Source organism: Chiroxiphia lanceolata, chromosome 1 (genome assembly GCF_009829145.1).
Source record: "Chiroxiphia lanceolata isolate bChiLan1 chromosome 1, bChiLan1.pri, whole genome shotgun sequence".
NCBI lineage: Eukaryota > Metazoa > Chordata > Aves > Passeriformes > Pipridae > Chiroxiphia > Chiroxiphia lanceolata.
In genome coordinates this window covers 35,769,798-35,789,404 of record NC_045637.1, presented here as the reverse complement: position 1 = coordinate 35,789,404, position 19,607 = coordinate 35,769,798, and the positions used below count along the sequence as shown (strand labels likewise).

Sequence of the window (19,607 nt, the reverse complement as noted above, 5' to 3'; positions counted from 1 at the left end):
CTAATGATTAAATCAAGCTTTTTAGTTTTGTCATTGGAAGTGAAGTCTTCATTTCTCCTGAGTGTTTTCATGACCTTTTATTGAATGTTTGATTTGATTTTGTTAAATACTGCATACTTTTGATACATATACCACCAATTTTTTTTTTCTTGACAAAGGTTTGAATTTTTCAGGTGTTCTGGCAGGAGAACTTCTTTGCTTCCACTTAATTCATGGTAACCAGCCTCTATGCATATCCACACTAGTTCACTGTCCTGCATTTTTCTGAAGATTCAACATTCACTTTCTTCATAAGAAGAGCAAAATCTTTACTTGTTTTGGACCATATCTAGGCTATATTAATTGTTGTTCTGTCCTTGCTGCATAGTGGGTCATTCTTTTGCCTGTTTTGACAAACAGCTTTGTTTTGGATTTCTCACTTTTATCCCTATGCTATTTGATGTCTGAGGTCTAATCAAGACATCAGATTTTCTCTGTTCTTGTCTCCCTTCACTCTCCCATCATATACAGGCTTATTAAAAAATCTCTTTCAAGGTTGCTGTTTGTCTAATTAAATCTGGAAACTTCATCTCAGACCCGTAATGTATATGATTAATCCCCAGCCCTGTGGAAATTGTGGTGTTTTTTTTTTTTTCACTTGTTGACACATAATAAATAGCGTCCTTACTTTCTTGATACTTGTTCTCTTGAAATGGGAAAACAGCCCACTTTTTTCGTATCTTTGTTTAGTTAAAATTTAATCTTTAATCCAGGAGCATGAGCTACCACAACAGAATTGAAGCCTTGTAATTTCAGTGACTTTTTTTGTGAAGAAATCTGTCACATCCAGAAATATCTAGACCCTGTCCTATCTGTACCTGGAAGATAATTTATGGTGATGTTTTCAGGAATTTTGTTTTTTCCTTTTTCCTTTCTTAAAGCTTTGTGTTATTTATCCATGTATTACAAATTGTGAATGCACCTTATCTATGTTTTAGGAGTTTTCTAAGACTAAATTTAGATTAGGAATAATTAGATTTGAAAAGGTTATTATCTAAGTAAGGCTAGATTCCTCCCCCCACCTTTCTAGAAGCAGACATTGCACATCTCTTTAATCATTACATAGGTGTAGCTGAGAGTAGTAATACAGCCCAAAGACATGCTGTGGTTTTAGGTTTTATCAGTTCTTTGTGCATATTGTATGTGCTGTTATCACTCAGTGCTTCAAGAACTGTTGAACTCGCAGCTTTCCCTTTGTTGGGTGTGCAGGATCTTTGTTGGTGGTGTGAATCGAATGACCTCCTATGGAGTTTTTTTATTCTCTCTTGTGTGAAAAATGTTGATGGTGGTGTTGTTCTACAGCTACTCTGAGAACGAAACTGTTTTAATGTTGTGGTTGCCATGGAGGTGATATCATCTCGTATCCTAAGTTGTGCTTGCCCGTGCGCTTCGCAGTCTGTGCATTCTGCCTGGCTAATTTAAGAAATCCATGGCCCGCTGCTTAAGCGTGTTGGCACTGATCTGCTGTGCAGTCCTGGGGAGTGAAGATGTGTGCTTGAACATCAGTTGCAGGGCTTGATTGCTGTATAAGGTACCCAGGTCAAGAGGACAGTACTTAAGTCTTCACAGCTGAAGCTTTCAGGGTTTACCATGTAGGGAGGCTCTAGAAGTGTGTAGGTAGGTTTTACACTAACGCTTGTTCAGCAGTGTAAAGGAAGGCTAGTTTTCTTAGAAGGGTCTCATCAGCATTCTGCTGGGTGCTTCCATCCAGGTTCCCAGGGACTCAAACTGAGAACAGCTTCTTTGAGCAGTTAACATTGCATGAATGCAGATCTCAGGCTGAGGAGCTGATGGTGGTGGCTACCACTTCCACTGTGAGAGTTAAATGAGAGAAGTAAGAAACTGTTGCAGGGCAAATAGAGACTGAGGCATTGGTCCAGTTTTCTACGCTGGGAATTAGCAGCCTTCTGCACTCATTTCCTTTCTGTGCGCATCCTTTCCACTGAAGGAATAGCTGGGCTCTTTCTGGAAGTACAGGAAGGTAGAAAAGCAAGGACAACTAATTGCCTAAGAGATGGGAGAAGCCTGCTGGACACCCAGCACTCAAACAGATTTATGAATCCAGGCATTGACAATCTGTCTAATTACTGAAGTCTTCTGCTGACATGGGATTTGAATGGCCAGAACTGTGCAGCAGGTTTCAACTACACCTCTCTTCATTGTGGTGCTGTAAATTAAGTTATCTGTGCTGTATTTCAGCCACAGCACCATTTTTTTCTTCCCTGAACAATTGTCATCTACCAGGATCCTTCTGTATTCAAGGTGTTGGAAAGAACAGTTATCTTTGTAATTGCCTTCCATATGTACTTTCTCTTTAGGTTTTGATGAAGGCAATCTTCAGTATTTACATGTTTTACTTCTTTAATATTAGTCTTGTTATGGATTATCAAGTTGCTAACAAATTTCTTAGTAAAATTTAATAGACTACTATCTGATGGCCAGATGTTCTTGTTGGATATGGACTAATTTACAAAACTCCATTAAATCAACTTTGATGTTAGTTTTTGCTTTTGATGTTTAAAAAATTTTCTGTAAAGTACCACATTCTTTTAATTGTTCTTTTAATCATTTCTGTTGATGTCTGTGTGGCTTAGCTGTAAGAAATACGTAGCTCAACGAGTGCATTTACACAATACTTTTAACAACCTGCCCTTATTTCCAGCACAGGATTAAACCTTGGATGTTTTACTAAATTTTGTAGGCATTAACTTTATGTTTGTTACTACAGGTTTACAAAGTGCTGGTCTCTGTTGGCAGAAATGAGTGGTTTGTCTTAAGACGGTATGCGGAGTTTGATAAACTCTACAATACGGTAAGCAACAGGCAAGCTATGAAATCCTGCCAGAATAGCAGAGTAGCACTTGTTTGCAGTGTTATGGTTCGAGTTAATCCCCTCTTGAGCGGTTTGACTCAATAACCATAGGACCCCTGATTAAAAATAATGATGGAGTGGGGTTTTTAAGCTTTGGTTTATTTGAATTTCAAACTCAAAATCCTCTTATTTGTCACATTTTTCCTTGTTGCTTGGGATCATAGCATAATGAGAAACTTCCAATTTAGTGGTTGTCAAAACATCTGAAATGTGCATTTGTTCATGATAAAAACCCCATGTTTCTCCTAAAATAAGCATTTTACTTTGAAGTACTGAAAGCCATGAACAAGTCCTTGTTTCTTAATATAAATTTTCTATTAAGTCAATTATGGCAATTCATACCTGCAGTTTCATATCAGGTATGATTTTTTTTTCACAGAAAAATGTGGTCAGTGCTCCACATAAAATAATCCTCTTCAGCAACCAAGTATGGATTTCTCGGGTTCATTGCTAGAAGAGGATTTTGCTCCTTTTGGGTAGTGGGCAAGAAGGGCAAATACTTGCTCAGATATGCAGTCTGTGTCCTGTGTCATAGAATCATAGAATCAGCTGGGTTAGAAAAGACCTCTGAGATCATCAAGTCCAACCCTTGATCTACTATCACTGCAGTTACTAGACCATGACACTGAGTGCCACATCCAGTCTCACCTTAAAAACCTCTAGAGATGGAGAATCCTCTACTTCCCTGGGCAGCCCATTCCAATGCTTGATTAACCTCTCTGTAAAGAATTTCTTCCTAATATCCAACCTAAACCTCCCCTGGCAGAGCTCAAGACCATACCCTCTTGTCCTACTGATAGCTGCCTGGGAGAAGAGACCAACCCCCACCTGGCTACGACCTCCTTTCAGGTAGTTGTAGAGAGTGATGAGGTCTCCCCTGAGCCTCCTCTTCTCCAGGCTACACAACCCCAGCTCCCTCAGCCTCTCCTCATAGGACTTATGTTTGAGTCCCTTCACTAGCCTTGTTGCTCTTCTCTGGACCTGCTCCAGCACCTCAACATCCTTCTGGAACTGAGGGGCACAGAACTGGACACGGTACTGGACACAGTGTCCATACTTTCCTCCAGTTCTTCATCCCACAATTTTTGCTTCAACAGAAGAGGAAGTAACTCCCCTGTGATTCCCATAAGAAAAAATTACCAGCTGCTTATCTGTGCCTTCATTTCCTTTCCATTGTCTCTATGAGAAGGAGTCAAGCTTTTCTCCCTTCTGCTTCACTGTATGTAGATTTGCATGTGGCAGTGGTCTCCAAATGCAGGCTGTGACTTTGGAGCTGAGCTTGGAGGTCTGAGGTTAAATGCCCCTGGATACGCCATCCTATGTTTTGCCTGCGTCTTCCAGGGATGTAGGCTTGGAAGGAAACAAAGTATCCCCTTTTCAGTACCTGCAGAGGGAGTGTTGGTGATCCCGTTCCTTTGCCACATTCCCTGGCCATTCGGATTAGCATTGCTCTGCTGAAGTGTGTTCAGCACTGGTCTCTCAACTTGGGCAGAGAGTGAGGTCCTGGGGAAGCATAACCAGGAGGGCATTTAGATCAGTTTCTGTTCAGTGTAATTCATATAATATAGCACACCAAAAAACTTGTGCTGCTAACTGGAAGAGATACTGTTGTTGCTAAGGAGAGAAGAATTGCCAGCTACTCTATTAGAAAACTACTCTGTTGAAGAGGGTGAGAGTAAGATTGCTCTTCTGGAGCACTTGAAGTACATGTAATCAAGGCTTAACTTATGTCAGGTTTGGGGTTTTTTTTAATATATAATTCAGTGTTGTTTTATGCTATCTTCTGGTCAGTTTATCAAGTGTAGAATATAATCAAATTATCAAATGTAGGATCGCAAAACAGGCTGTTCATCTGCTTGCAGTTTTGACTTAAGGGCAGACCACATGGTTTCTAAAGTTAAGAACGCCACTTGGACAAAAGCCAGAGGCCTGTATCCCCAGCCCATCCTAAACCTCATGCATACAGCCCTATGCAAGCAAGCAAGAAAAAAACAAACCCAGAAGAGATAGAGAATTGATGGAGGAAGGGAGAAGAGAGGAAAATAAAAACAACACTGAAATTCTAGTCTATGTTTTTTAAGCTGGGGCAAGTGGAAAATTGTTTTAGCACTGTTACTGGAGTAGTCCATAAGCTGAAGATGAGATTGCCTTTGAATTTAAAAGGGTATGTCTGGTGCAAACAAGCTGAGTACAGATTGTCCTGGGTTTGTTTTTTTCCCCCAGGTATGTGAGTGGAGGAGTTGACATAGCGGAACAGAATTACTGATAATCAGGTGTTCAAACTGTTCATCAGAAAACAAAGTGCAATTATTTCTAGGTGCTTTGATGTCTAAGCATAAACCACTTGTATGTGTTTTGTTTTCAGCTAAAGAAGCAATTTCCCACAATGAACTTGAAGATTCCAGCTAAAAGAATATTTGGAGATAATTTTGATCCTGGTAAGTTATCATCTTGTTATTCATTTTGTCAGTTTCTTTATATGAAAATTGATCCATTCCAGCCTACAAGCAGCTATATTAGATGAATTTTACACCAGTCCTCAAAACAGTGACTAAACCAAAGTTTAGTCATGCTTCAGTTGAGCAGGAACTAGCGTAGGTAGGTATTCTACCATGTGATAGTTAACAAAGTATTGCTTAGTGGCCCAGTGGCTCTCTTGCACTGAAGGCTACAGCTCCTCCCAACCCTCCGCTATTCGGGATTGTGACAGATTAAACTGTCAGGTATAATCTCTCTCCTGTAAATGCTAAAGCCAAACCTCTGACTCTCTTAAGCATATACCTAGTTGGTTTTAAATTTTCTTTGTGTGACTTCCCTCATGACCAGCTCTGAAAAATGAAATAATTAAAGAATTTATCTTTGAGAACTTTTGAACTCTCTGTATCTACATGTGCTTCTTTGTATACTTTAGATGAAAACGAATCTCTTCTGTAAAAGGAACAACAGGAAGCCTGTCTGATGTGAACATATTGTGATCCAATTACCAATGATAAGTCCCAATTTAGTTTGCTCTGTACACAGCAAAACACTAATGAAAAAGTCACTTGTAAATTGCATTGAATTAGTCTAGGTGGCACCACAGATGAATAAATAAAAAGGCAAATGGGAAGGCCAGGCCATTGCTCTGTGTATTTATACATATTATATTATATCCTTCATTCAGGCTGTTTTTACTTAAGGGTTTTCCTGAAGGTCATTGGAACCCTTCCACCCTCCCCTGGCTTGCTGATGTTGATCAGAATGTGTTTGTAGTTTCACCTTCTCCTGCACCTCTTTCAATCATTTAATCTTCTTCTTTGCTGAGGAACAAATGGGTCCAAAGCTGTTGAACTCTTAGGATGTATAGTTTTGGGTGTTTTAAATTTTTTACAAACAAATCTATTTTTTGGCAGTTACAGTTAATCATCTGGATCCTGATGTCAAATTCCTTTTTAATTTTTATTAAAATAATCAAATACAAGTATCCAAGCTCTGCTGTTCTCTTCTGATTAAGATGTAAATGATTGCTAAAAGTTCTAAGTGTATTGTGTCTACACATCTGCTGAAGACCAGATAATGTCATGGAGTCTGGTTTGCTGTACAGCCAAATGTGCAGGTGGATTTCGAGTCAAATTTAGGAAACTGGAGTTTTAATGAGGAAAAAAACCCTCAACTAAAACTTTATTAAAATAATATATGTAAAACAAAGTCCTCAGATTTGTTTTAAATTTCTGTGAGCTACGCTGAAATCCTTGAAGCATGAGAAACTAAATAGTTCTCAAGATGTGTCTTGCTGGGAGGTAGGGTGGAGTTGGAGCCATGATGCTCATGTAAATTATTCTTTATCTTAACAGTGATTTATTGAAGCTTTGATGTAATGTTTCTGCTGACTTCTGAAACAAGTCACATATTTTACAAATACTGAAAAGGTATTTTACTTCTGTAATGCATTCATGAGTATGCAGCATTGTGCTGTTTGACTGGAATGCAGCAGAGTGAAACCTTTATATCCCTTTTCCCAAAATCTACCAAAAATACCGTCATAGCATACATTGTTGTTTAAGGGCTCAATTTTTATTGACACTTAGGTTATTTCAAAATTAATCTTGTTTTAACTTGAAAAAATGGGACAGAAGAGAATCACTGAAACCAGTCAGAATACAGAAGCTGAAAATTTACAGGTGTTTTATCTTCACCAGCATGGATGGCTCTGTAGGCTTAGTGTGACTGATGACACAGTGCACCTGCCACACTGAAGCTGCTGATGTTGGTGACTCATATAGCATCTGTATCAAAATTTACCTTCCTGTTTGTTGTCAGTAATTTGGGATTATTAAATACCCTAGCAAGGGTTTAGGATTATATCCCTGAAACACTATGAACATTTTTCCTTAATATTTGAAATACATCTTTTAATCAAAACTTAATTTTAAGTTATAATAACTGGCAGTAATCTGTATGTGGCAGTCATTTGAATGCTTTTAAAGTTAATACACAAGTTAAATATTCTTTTTCCCTACAAATTATTGTTGATATGAGTAATGAAAGACAAGATTATTCTGTTTTATGTTTTATTTCATGTTAGAACTCTCTTTCTATTCCAAATCCTTTGTGTATCTTTCCATATTGCTCCAGAACAGTTATGTGTCTTAAGCTTTAGATGAAGGTGGGGATTCTGAAGATTGTTTTTTTCAACATTAGAGATTATGTCCAAAACTTAAAGGAAAGTATTTTATTTAGTTATCTTTGATGGCTGTATCTGAGTGCCTGCTGGCAGGATGAATTGTGCAACTTTCCCACTGCCACACATATATTATGGAAATATGCTGCTTGGTGGGACCGTTCATGTAAAAACTTGACTTGTGTAACTGATGTCAGGTGTTGCCTGTGGGTTGTTGGTTTTTTTGGTTTTGTGGAATCAGGTCTGGAAGGGCTCACCCGTGCAAGGAAGTCTGCACAGGTGAGCCCACTGTGGTTACACACTGTTCTTGAAGCACTTCACTGCACTTTTAATCCACCTGGCTTTATGCGTTTTCAAGAAGTGTTACAGAGAAACTGAAAACTGTTCTCTCACCTTAACTGAATGTTTTAAGCTTGCAGTTTTAATATGTAGAACCAAGCCTGTTCTGAACCAGTCATGGACCACTTTCTTTTTTAACTGCTGTTTAAGTCCTAAAAAATCTAAATAAGAAAATAAGTCTTTTTCACAAGCTGACTGATGTTTCTAATAAATCTGTTTTTTTCAGATTTTATTAAACAGAGAAGAGCAGGACTGAATGAATTCATTCAAAATTTAGTTAGACAGCCAGAGCTATGCAACCAGTAAGTAGTTTCGTTTCTGTTTTTTAAGGACTGTTGAAAAGACATGTTAAATACAAAATTGCAAATTAAGTATTTAACCGGAAAACGTATTTTACCTGTTCAGAGCTCTTCAGTAGAAAAAATAAACTTTAATATGGCTGTTTGTTCAGGAAAAATCTACAGACTGAACAGTGTAAAAACGTTGTTTATTTTCTGAAAACCGATCTACAAATCAACTTGCAGGCAATTAACTAATCTTAATTCAAGGGGTGCAGATTCCACTCTAAACTCTGTTGCTGTAGAGCAGTGTTTGTTTTGCTGATGGCTGTACTGTTTGAGAGCTCTGCTGTCACTTGGTACTGCCTTGCTGGCAGTAAGTCACTGCCTGTATTATCCTTTTTGTCAGAGCAGTTCGTGTGTGCACTCTGGCACTTGTGTTAAGCACATTAACCAAGTAGCTTAATTAGCTTGCTGAGATGGATAACCAAGATGACCTGCCAAAAGCAAATGAATAAGCTTTGCACCTGAACTGCTCTGGCAGAAGAACTGCAGATGTGTTCACCACCATCAGTGGGACAATGGTGAATGTGGGATAATGGCAGTAGAGAGTTGGCTCCAGTTAAATCTGGAGGACAGCGCTTTGTGTGTGAACTGACTGGGGACAAAATCCCTTCTTTCAGTTGAAATATGTAATCAGTTTAAGCTAAATCCATGCAGTTTTCCATGTTGCTTGAAAAAGTAAAATGGTAAATCTCTATGCTTGGCTTTAGTGTTAATTAAATGCTTTTTATGCATATACTTTGTTTAATTAGTCAAACTGCACAGCCTGTGAAATTGCCCATTTCCCACAGGAAGAAAATAACTTACAGAATATTGCTACAGTTTGCAGTGTGCAGTCAGATTTTCTTTCTTCGCAACAAATGAACTATTTAATGTGCCATTAACCTGAAATATGTGCTTCCTTTCCTTTTTTTTCTTTTCTTTTTTTTTTTTAAAAAGACTGTTTTATGTATACTTCCATATGATAAGTGGAAAAAAATTAGTGGCAAATTCTTTATGGTAGGATACTTTTCCACCAGAACAAATACTATGAGGTTTATGTCCTGTTCTTTGGGAAGTAGTAGAAAGCACTTTAATACAAAAAATTATTGAAAGCTAATGTGATTTTTTTACACCAAGAAGGGATACTGGTTTATTTAGCATAATGTCCTCCCCATTTGCTTGTCAGTATGTCCAAGTATCAAGTATTTTTGTCTCAAACCAATACTATATTTGTTCTCCAGAGGTAAAATGGTACCTTTTTCTATGCACAGCACAAAATGGTGTGCTTAAAGAAAAGGCATCAAACCTCAAATCCACCTGCCTTCTTAAATTTTTGTGAAGGTTTTGAAATTGTTTTATGCTCAAATACTGAGCATAAAATAGCAAATAGCTGAATCTGTGTTCTTTAACGTGGGATTTAGCTTGTCTGATCCATCAAAACTGACTTAAACCAGTATTAAGAAATAGGTCCAGTTGTGTGGTACTGTTGAAAGTGTATTCAATAATAAGCTTATTAAGCATAGTTCCACAATAAAAACAAAATAGATACCTCAATTTGTCTTGTGCTGTTTTCCCAACCCTTAAAGAAACAGTGATGTGGGAGAAAAAGCAAGCCTCTAATTGACAATTTAGTGCAAAAGCATTTAATTTTATAGTTATTTCTGTGTTGTTTCTCTCTTACTAAATGTAAGATAGTTTGTTTTTCTGAAGTTAGCTTTTGTTTTATTTTATGCAGTGCTCCATTGCAACAAATCATATAACTTGTCACCTTTTTGGTGCACTAATGAGTGTTGTTAGTGAAGAAATACCAAATCTGTGATCTTAGTGGTTCGGGGATTCTTTTGTAAAATTTGCTAGAAACTATTCAAGGAATACGTAGTGACTGTCTTCACAGATAGTCCACATCCTTGTTTTCTTAGGCAGTTTTGCTTTAATGTGCTAATTAAATTTGATGTTGGGTAAAATAATTTAAAATAACTTAAAGTTAGTGATCTACAAGGAATACTTAATGGATTATGCATTCCCACAGAACTATTAGGAAGTCCACCTTCCACTGCATCTTTTAAGAATTAAAACCTGTATCAGGATGTCATATATTTTAAGTCCTGTATAGGAAAACTGTTTCACTGAAAGCCTAAGGATGGTTCAAGATGATGTCCTTATTTCTGGATGGGAAGGCACTTGTACATCTGAATTGAAAAGCAAAAATGTCAGATTCAGTATGTCCAAGATGGCAGTATTTACATTAATAACACAAAGATACAACACTGTGTTCTCATTTATCTTGAGTGGACTTTGTTCTTGGATCGGCCATGTTTTTTGAATATTGTATCAAAGCCAAACCTTTTTGATAAATAAAAAAACCCAAGAAAAACCTAAAGTGTGTTACAGTGATTAGAGACCCTGTGTATGTTAGAGGTAGAGACCCTGTGACTGTTGACAAGGGTTTTCCTACAGTCACTGTCAGGTGGGACACAGGGTGAGATTATTGGCTTAGTCCATATTGGGAATTAAATTAGCTACAAGCTGCATTTCCTCAGCTAACTGAATGTGACAGACAACACTCTCATAGATAGAATGCAGATATTCCAAGAAAAGATGGCGTAAGGGATAGAGATCTGATAATGTGTCTCCCTTGCTGACTGATGTCCTTAATGGGAGCTGGGAGTTTGTTCCTTGTGAGCACTTAGAGGCTCCCTAAATCACTGCACAACTATTGAAAGTGGGCTGCTCACCCCCTCGAATGTAGGTCTTCACTGAAATATTAATGCATTTAATTGTCTATCAGAACATCTCCAAATAAAACCTGTTTGAATCCAACTGTAGAATAGAAGGTGCATTAAAGATGTAATGTAGTTATTTTTAAGCAGTGCAAAGTAGCTCCTTAATGAGAATGAGAACATTTGCATAACACATGGAAGAAATCAAGGATGACAATACCCTACAACTGGTGGGGAAATGAGTTATCCGTTCTGTAAGTGAGAGGCCAGGGGTCTGCACTTGTTCCCTAGAAGAAAATCAAATAATGAAGTGTGTGGAGAAGAGGGAGGAGGAGCTGGGCACCATTATTTAAATAAAGTGTGCCTTAAATGTTAAGTTTCTGTCACTGGCTATTAATTTTACCGTTTTGCTTCAAAATTTGTGTTACTTTTTGGGCTTCTCCATATTTCTGTGTGTGTCCAAAATTTGTGTGGTAGCATATTGTTTTTGCAGGAAGACTAATGTATGACAAGTATTACAGAAAAAATTGTATTGAAGCAGAGCTTGACACCCCTTCATGTATTTCAAAGATAATCCATAAAATAAATGTAGTCAATCATAAAAATCTAGAAAAAAACAACTTTTGCTGGTAGTTTATGTAAAATGTATATTGAGCATCCCTTTTTAAATGGTTTTCTCGATCCTTTTAATTTCATAGGTGAGGTTATTTTAGGAATAGTTTCCATGTATTTTAAAATACATTGAGTTAATACATGTGAACTAATACATCCTATCAATCTGTATAGCATTTTGCATAACGTGCTGCAATTCTGGCTAAGAAATTGGTACATTAAACTTTTTATTTTTAATCACTGGTTCTTTGCAGTGCTTTTAGAATTGCAAATGTGAACACTGTAACATTGCACAGTTACAACTCTGGCTGCCATGGATTGTGGAGACTGTGGAGTACCCTGCAACTGTAAAGCAGCCTTTTCCTGTGAATTGATTTTTTTTTTTTAATTTATTTTTTCCTGCTGTGATTTCAGTCATGGACAGAGTTACTATAGTAACTATTTGACATGTATTACAACATGCTCTATTTAATCAGCCAGTTGTCCAGATTAATGCTGAAAGGTAATTAAGGTCTGGTTCTGTTGTTCTGTCTAGTGAAAAGCATGAACCATACCTCTTTGTTCTTGATATTATGATATCCAAAGATTCTGAAACTTAAATTGTTTAATCTTGACCCAATATTACTACAGTATTCAAACCACAGTGATTTTTGTCTTCCTGGACCTCAAGATACAAGACAAGACTCTGAAATAGATCAGAATTTGGAGTTCATATAAGATGGGAAGAATTAAACTGAAACAGTGGTGGGAAATGGTGAACAGTCTTGTTACTGTACTTTAAACATGAAAGGCTGAAGATAAATGAAACAGGTTTCAAATAGGGCATAGGAATACAGAATGTGAGCAATGGAGACTGGGAGCCTGAGATAGCATAGGACGTGAGGCAGGTTCCATAATGCTGATATGAAATACAGGAGCTGGAGAAGTGTCAGAAACAGCTCATCTCTTACTTCTGATCCTCACTGTAGCTAAGTGTGGAGGGTGAAATGGATTGAAAATAGCAAAGCAAATATATCTATTTCTTATGAAAACACACCCTATTTTATATATACTAGGGACAGGATAAAAGAGCAGCTCCCTAGTGAGTGCTTTTTTTGTACTGAACGGCTTATGTGGAGTTTCCTGTCAGTGACTGCCCCAAGTCCTTCCCGAAGAGTTTTATCTCTGAAATTTAGGTAAGATTTCTTGCTTGATAAGAAGGTTCCCTTTTAGTGAACTGAAGGAACTTGAGAGATTCAGGTCATCTTTTCAAGTGGTATTTAGGCTACACATGATACCCATTTTTTCAGGAATTAATTTTGCCTCAGTTGTATTACATGGTTAAGAAAGACGTGACATACTTCTGAACTGTTGGGTAAGCCTTGCTTCCTAGGAGTAGGTTCTTGGAATTCTCTTACTTTCCCATCTTTCTCTCAGTCCTCATCCCCCAGCCCCACTAAGACAGAGCTAGAAACTGGTGCTGAAGATAAAATGCATCTCCTTAGGCACTGTGGGAGGTCTCCAGGTTCCTGAAGCATTTGTGTCCTGCAGCTGACTGGAAGGATTTGTTAACACTGTCTTGTCACTGGGTACCTTGTCTTGGCACTGTCAGTGCCCAGCCAGAATGCATTCTGGATGCAAGACCACCATCTTCTGCTTTAAACTGAATGGGGACAGGAATGTTACTGCCATGTATCTCTTGGGACATACGTCTTTTTTTGGGATACAGATGATGTATTTCATTCTGTATTGTATTGGACTTGGTATTTAAGTAATTTTAGAAAACTCAACGGAATTTTAAACTCTTAAGTTTTTTGAAAGAAAGTTGGTTTCCTGGTAGTTGCTAGCCATGCTTTCTTCTGATAATTACCTTTTAATGCAGTTCTGCAGAGTATCTCGTTATGAAGTCTTCACATACACATACTTTAACGTGTCAGGTTTTTGCAAGTGAAAAATTCTATGTGCTGTATGTAGCACACTCAGCAGTTGAATTATGTTGCGATAAAAGCTTTACTTGCACCATCCTTAAATATAAAATACAAATATAAATATATATTTATGTATAAATACAAAACCTTGTGATTAGTAATTTCTCTGTACACTGCTGTTTAACCCTGTGCTCTCTGGTTATGGCTGAAAATCACGTAGATTATTGGTGTGCTAATGAAGTTAACTGTGTTTCTAGTCCAGACGTCAGAGCATTTCTTCAAATGGATAACCCAAAACACCAGTCAGATCCATCTGAAGATGAAGATGAAAGGAGCAGTCGGAAGGTAATAAAACAGAAAAGTCTTCTAAATTTTAGCTACTTAAGAGCAATCTTAGGTATATTATTTGCTAGAAATTACTGGTAGGTTTTGCAATAAATACCTTCCCTGCTTTTTTAAACGACTCAGTTCCACTGTGGGCTGTAAGCTGTTTTTCTGTCAGATGTGAATTGCAGAGGGGTAAAAGTGATTGCTGGCTTTGTCTTGCTTCTTCCCCACTTGCTATATGGGTTAAAGAAACAAAACTTCAGTCATAGGTTAGCTGTCATAGTTTTTGCAATCTCTTCAAAGACTCTTGCTAAAATGATCTGGCAAGGAGCAGGGAAGATTGAATGTTTAATTGTCTTTTTGTTTGCTTGTGCGTTGTTCTTTTTTAAAGAAGAGGAGAAATAGAATTCTCTCAGGGGAAAAAATGCAGTCTTTCTAAAAGTCACTCAGGAGCAAGGATGGATTTGATTTCAGTTCACATATAACACTGTGTGAGGTCTGAAGCTTCTTTTGTCACAAAAGCCACTATTATGGCCAGGGGTGGATTCTCTGAAAATTAGTTTACAGCCTCCAGAAACAGTGCTGTTTGAAAAAAAAGCAGTATTTCTAGGAAGGCAGAAGGGGGCCATATTTAAGCTTGTTTTCTCAATGGCTTGCGACTTGGCCAACAGATGTGATCATAGTACTTTTCTTATTCAGCCCCTGTTAAAGATGTAAGAGTTGTTTGTGTATGATTCAGAGCAGATTCAGTGTGTTCTAAAAGTTTTGATTTCCAGAGACACTGTTTTAAAATACTGTTTTCTTCCTCCTTTGAAAGGTACTTTAAGTAATGTGGAATGATCATAACCTTCTGTGGAAAATTACTAATGTGCCATGCCAGAACAAATTCCAGAATAGGAAGAGAGCTAATGCACAGTGGCCTGGACCCCATACTTTTTGGTAGAAAATTCGCCTTCTCATAGTTACTGTAAATGATGAAGCCGAACAACAAGGAACAAAAACAAGCTTTAAAAAAAATCTTCTGTACAGTAGCTTTTTAAAAACTGTCCAGTACCATTGGCTCTTGTTAGTGAGTAGAAACATCCATTTCTGCTGTCAGGTTGTTTTCTGCTTCTGTAGGAGTTCTGATTTTGTGCTGCCTACCTGCCTGGCCCCAGGTAACTTGTATTTGAGTGCAGTTTACCCTTCTCTGATAAAAGTCTAGAACCACAATGAGGGTACAAGTACTGCTTTTTTTAAATCAAAAACAAAATGGAGAAAATTATCTAAATGACAGCAGCTTCCTCTGCTCCCTGTAGCTTGCAAATTCTACCTGGGTGTGTACTGGTAAGATTCATGGCGTTCCAGGAATTGAGTTATTTAACCTTTAATGTCAGGATAGAAAAAGTTGGTAGTGTTTTTCTTGGGGGGGGACAAACATTCACTTTTGTGTTTTTAAAAGCACTGTGTCTTTCATTAATTATAATACAAAAAAGTGTGGGTTTAAAATTATTTTATTAGTAAGATCTTGGAAAATTTGGAATAAAAGGCAGAAAAAATATTCATAGAGCAAATACACACAAAGCAGTAAGTTCTAAATGGGGAACAAGTTGTTTGTTGAAACACTCTTAAATTTTTATTTCTGATTTTGTCCATTGTGGACACAATTATTTCATGACCTACATCATTAAATGGGATGTATGCAGACATAATTTATGAGAAGGTGATGATGACCAAATATTTCAACTTAAAGTTATCCCAATCTGGATATTAGATCTCTCTAAATGTTTAATATAACAAGTGTAAAATTAGTAGAATATTTTGAAATTAGTATTGGTTGAAATATAAGAGAGAATTTAAAAAAAAAGGGATTACAAATAAACCTCTTTGTCTCTCCCAACAGTTAAACTCTACCTCACAGAATATCAACTTGGGACCATCTGGAAATCCTCAGTAGGTTTCAATTAAATTGAATTAAAACATAATTCAATTTACTGTAAATGTTTTATTTTTACTAAATTGGATTAAAATTAATTTTAAAACCTGAAAAGTTAGACTGACCTTGGGAACAGTCTCACATTTTAAGAATGTGAACAGCTTCTGAAAACAAGTTTGTTTTAATAATTGCAATGGACCAGCTTGCCTTGTTGATGCTACAAACCCACTTACTGCAATGGTAACTCGCTTCTCTGTTTGGTGTCTTCTGTAGAGTTTCTGTTCTCAGTTCTGTGTGAATCTGCTTTCCTCATCTAGGAGATGACTGTTATTTTGGTTTTGCTTTCCTCACATATATGTTCTGGGCTAGCAGGAGGAAGTGCTTAATAGATTGCAGTAAGAAATTAATTTTAAGAGTACTTCCCTTCAGGGACAATAAACGGAGAGGTGTATGGTGATGTAACTGTTGTTTTGGAATTTGAAAACATGGATAATTGTTTTGCTGACAGAATTGTATTCAGGAAAGAGTAAGGGAATCCTGGGAAAAACTGAAAGGAGTAGTGATCTGGGAAGTGGAAAAACCGAGACTGAATTCATGCATACACACATAGAATAGGCAGGTGTTAGGACTTCCCTCCTCTTACTGAAATTTAAAATGAGGGAGGAATGGGTGGAGGGAAGAATGGAATAAATAAGAGGGAATAGATATCAAACTTAGTCCTTCCTTCCCTCCTGTAAGCTTGAGAATCCATTTGGACCTCTAGAAATAAGAAATAAGCTGCAGGAAGAATCATGGGGAAATGGAGACTTAAGAATTACAAGAAACTAGACTGTGGAGAATAAAAGAACAGTCTTGCTTCTCCTTTATATCTTAAGGCTAAACTTACCAAATAAAATAAGCTCAAAGGATGCAATTTGAACACTTTCCCTGGAGGAAAATGGAATTGCAAAATGAAGAGGAGGTGTTGTCTCCGAGGGCAGGTCTGCAGAAACCTAAGTGTTGGGTGGAATGAGGAAAAGGAGGGTGCTAGCAGGCTGTTGTCCTCACATTACAACTCGAGTGCTATAGTAGACTGCTGTACAGCTTGTAATTTCTACCCAGGTGACCTATCTCCTTCCTAAATATCTTTCAGTGCTAAACCAACAGACTTTGATTTCCTGAAAGTTATTGGGAAAGGCAGCTTTGGCAAGGTGAGCTTTTGTTTCTGTGTCTTATCCTGGTGCAGGGATGCTGGCTGGTTTCTCATGTATAGTGACTGTCAGCTGGAGACCTGACCAGAGGTTTTAGAAGTGGTGTCAGTCTAGGGTGGCACATAAACTGTTGTACTGGATCCCTGTTGCTGCTGCTTTATGGCCCTACCATGTTTTTTTCCCTGGTGTGGCTGTTGGCTGCCTCAGTCACTTGTTGGGAGTAACAAAAGGGAGTGTTTCCTTTTCTCAGCAAGAGGAATAGGGATCCTCTGTTTCCCCCAGAGAGGAAGGGAGGTACTACTGTGCTTATGCAGCAACTGGAGTATGAATCATGTTTTTCCTCATGTTGTCATGGACTATTTTGTGAAACCCCCGATGCTGTGGAGCAATAGGAGCAAGAGCCCATTGAAAAGTGATTTAAATATTGATATTCTTACAAGGCACCACAGAGAATACCTCTTGAACTCTCTGCCTGTGGATTATTTTTCAAGTTGTTGTTTTTCATTAAATTATCTTTAAAATTTGTTCCAAAATAAAAGCTGAAATTGGTCTTGATAGAGATTTAGCAGGTCATGGAAAATAAATGTTATAATTCAGTCTTTCATGATACCACTATCATGACAGATTTTTATTGAACTGTAAGACTCTATTTGCAGTTATATTGTTGATTGACTATATTAAAAGCAAAGAAACTGTATTGTGAAAAAATAGCATGAACACTTTCCAGTTATGCTGAAATGATGAAATTATTACTAATAGAATGTGAACTGCAACAATCACATTTCTGCATCTTTTTTTTAATTTCACAGGTTCTTCTTGCAAAACGAAAACTGGATGGGAAATACTATGCTGTCAAAGTGTTGCAGAAAAAAATTGTTCTCAATAGGAAAGAGGTTAAGAAAAATACTCCTTCTCCACCTACCTCCCTTCTTTTTTCCCCTAATTACAAAATTATTCCTGTTTACTTATTGATCCTTTACTTCTTACAGCAAAAACATATTATGGCTGAACGTAATGTGCTCTTGAAAAATGTGAAACATCCATTTTTGGTTGGATTACATTACTCATTCCAAACAACAGAAAAGCTTTACTTTGTCCTGGATTTTGTTAATGGAGGAGAGGTATGTGGTGGTTTTGTTTGCATTTGAGTCTGTCTATTCTGCTAATTCTAGGTGGGAGGAGCAAAATGATCCTTTACAATGGGCTATGATCAGCATTCTCCCGATTTTGAAAATCCTGTTATTATCTGCTGTTGCTGCAGACTTTTGTAGCTGTACAGACTCTGTTCCTCTTATTGACAACTTTAATCCAAATTTATTCATGGTCGTCAGATACAAACAATGTATTCCACAGTTACATAAATTTACCTTTATTACAAATTAATCTTATATTGACATTTTTCACCATGTAACACGGTCTTTTCCTTGTATCTGCATTAGCTGAGATGCTTATATTTCAGAAGGGGAAGGAAGGAAACTGACAGCTGAATTTATTACGTTGTGTCAGAATTGGGACAAGATGGGCCTTTCTCTTGTCTAATTTACTGTCATCTTATTTAGACTGCATTAGCAAACTCCTTGTTTGCTCTACTCTGAATTCCTGGCCACAACTTAGTTTTATATTGTTCTGGGCAAACTAAAATACAGTTCAAAACAGCTTTCAGATTTTAATGAAGTGCTTGGAAAGAGAGGATGGCTTTTTAGTTTTTCCCAAACTTTGTAGGCAGAAAAGAGAAAACTTCAGTTTTCTTAAAATATCTAGAAGTTGAATTTGTAGTATAGTTTAATATTTATGTTAATTATTTAATCTTTGGCTAGATTTCTGTATCTGCTCAAATTATTTGAAGCCAGACAACTCTCTGTACCTGAGAGAATTTGTGGAATCAGATTGGAATATAAATCTCCCAAAGGGATCTACATCTAGGTTATTTCAGAATACAGTTTTATAAATAATTATACAAAACTTTAATAGAAGCGTTAACAGAAATGAAAGATTATTTATTTGACACCAGATTATAGTCTGCTAGGAGTTCCTCTGGCATGATTTAGTCTTGCCATCTTCTATTCACAGCTTAATGATTTGTTCTAGTTCCTTTTGACTAGTCTTGATTTGAGGAGAATGTATTTGAGTTACTTAATCCATTTCTGAGCTACAAAAGAGAAGAGAGAAAGAGAGTAAAGCAATGACTAAGTCATGCAGCAAAACCAATTTTATTTAATTTTACATTTAAAAAAAAGCAGACAGCAAAACAAGTTATTTCTTACTGTTAAAATTATGTTAGAACCTGATTTTTTTGTCTGTGTAATATTCTTATTTACTATTTGCATATTTACAGCTGTTCTTTCACTTACAAAGAGAACGTTCCTTTCCTGAGCACAGAGCCAGATTTTATGCTGCTGAAATAGCCAGTGCACTGGGCTACTTACACTCCATAAATATAGTGTACAGGTACGTTTCTGAAATGTATCCTTGTCCTGCAGAAGTTCAAAATAGTACAAATTACCAGATAAAAAACACTTCATGAAATTATCTTATGGGAAACCTGAACTTGACAATTTCATCAAAACTTGAAGCTTTCAGCTGAAAAATAAAACTCCTTTCCTCCAAAGCTCTTGTAAGTGCTGTTTTGAATTAATACTTCTTTTTTTTAATAGGGATTTAAAACCAGAAAACATTCTCCTAGATTCACTAGTAAGTATGCAA

General features: G+C 37.1%; 1 protein-coding gene across 3 annotated transcripts in view; it reads left to right on the top strand.

The window, feature by feature from the left end:
- The window catches only part of LOC116782834 (serine/threonine-protein kinase Sgk3), a 56,321-nt gene that overhangs the window by 30,427 nt on the left and 6,287 nt on the right, over positions 1-19,607 (top strand). For 2 of the 3 annotated variants that reach the window (XM_032679858.1, XM_032679865.1), the window contains exons 3-12: positions 2,768-2,851; positions 5,277-5,349; positions 8,137-8,212; positions 13,730-13,817; positions 15,682-15,731; positions 16,847-16,904; positions 17,714-17,797; positions 17,894-18,025; positions 19,240-19,352; positions 19,559-19,595. In XM_032679858.1, coding sequence (XP_032535749.1) covers positions 2,768-2,851; positions 5,277-5,349; positions 8,137-8,212; positions 13,730-13,817; positions 15,682-15,731; positions 16,847-16,904; positions 17,714-17,797; positions 17,894-18,025; positions 19,240-19,352; positions 19,559-19,595 — 795 coding nt within the window. The remainder of the gene's footprint in view (positions 1-2,767; positions 2,852-5,276; positions 5,350-8,136; positions 8,213-13,729; positions 13,818-15,681; positions 15,732-16,846; positions 16,905-17,713; positions 17,798-17,893; positions 18,026-19,239; positions 19,353-19,558; positions 19,596-19,607) is intronic. The other variant, XM_032679874.1, reaches the window with a different exon arrangement.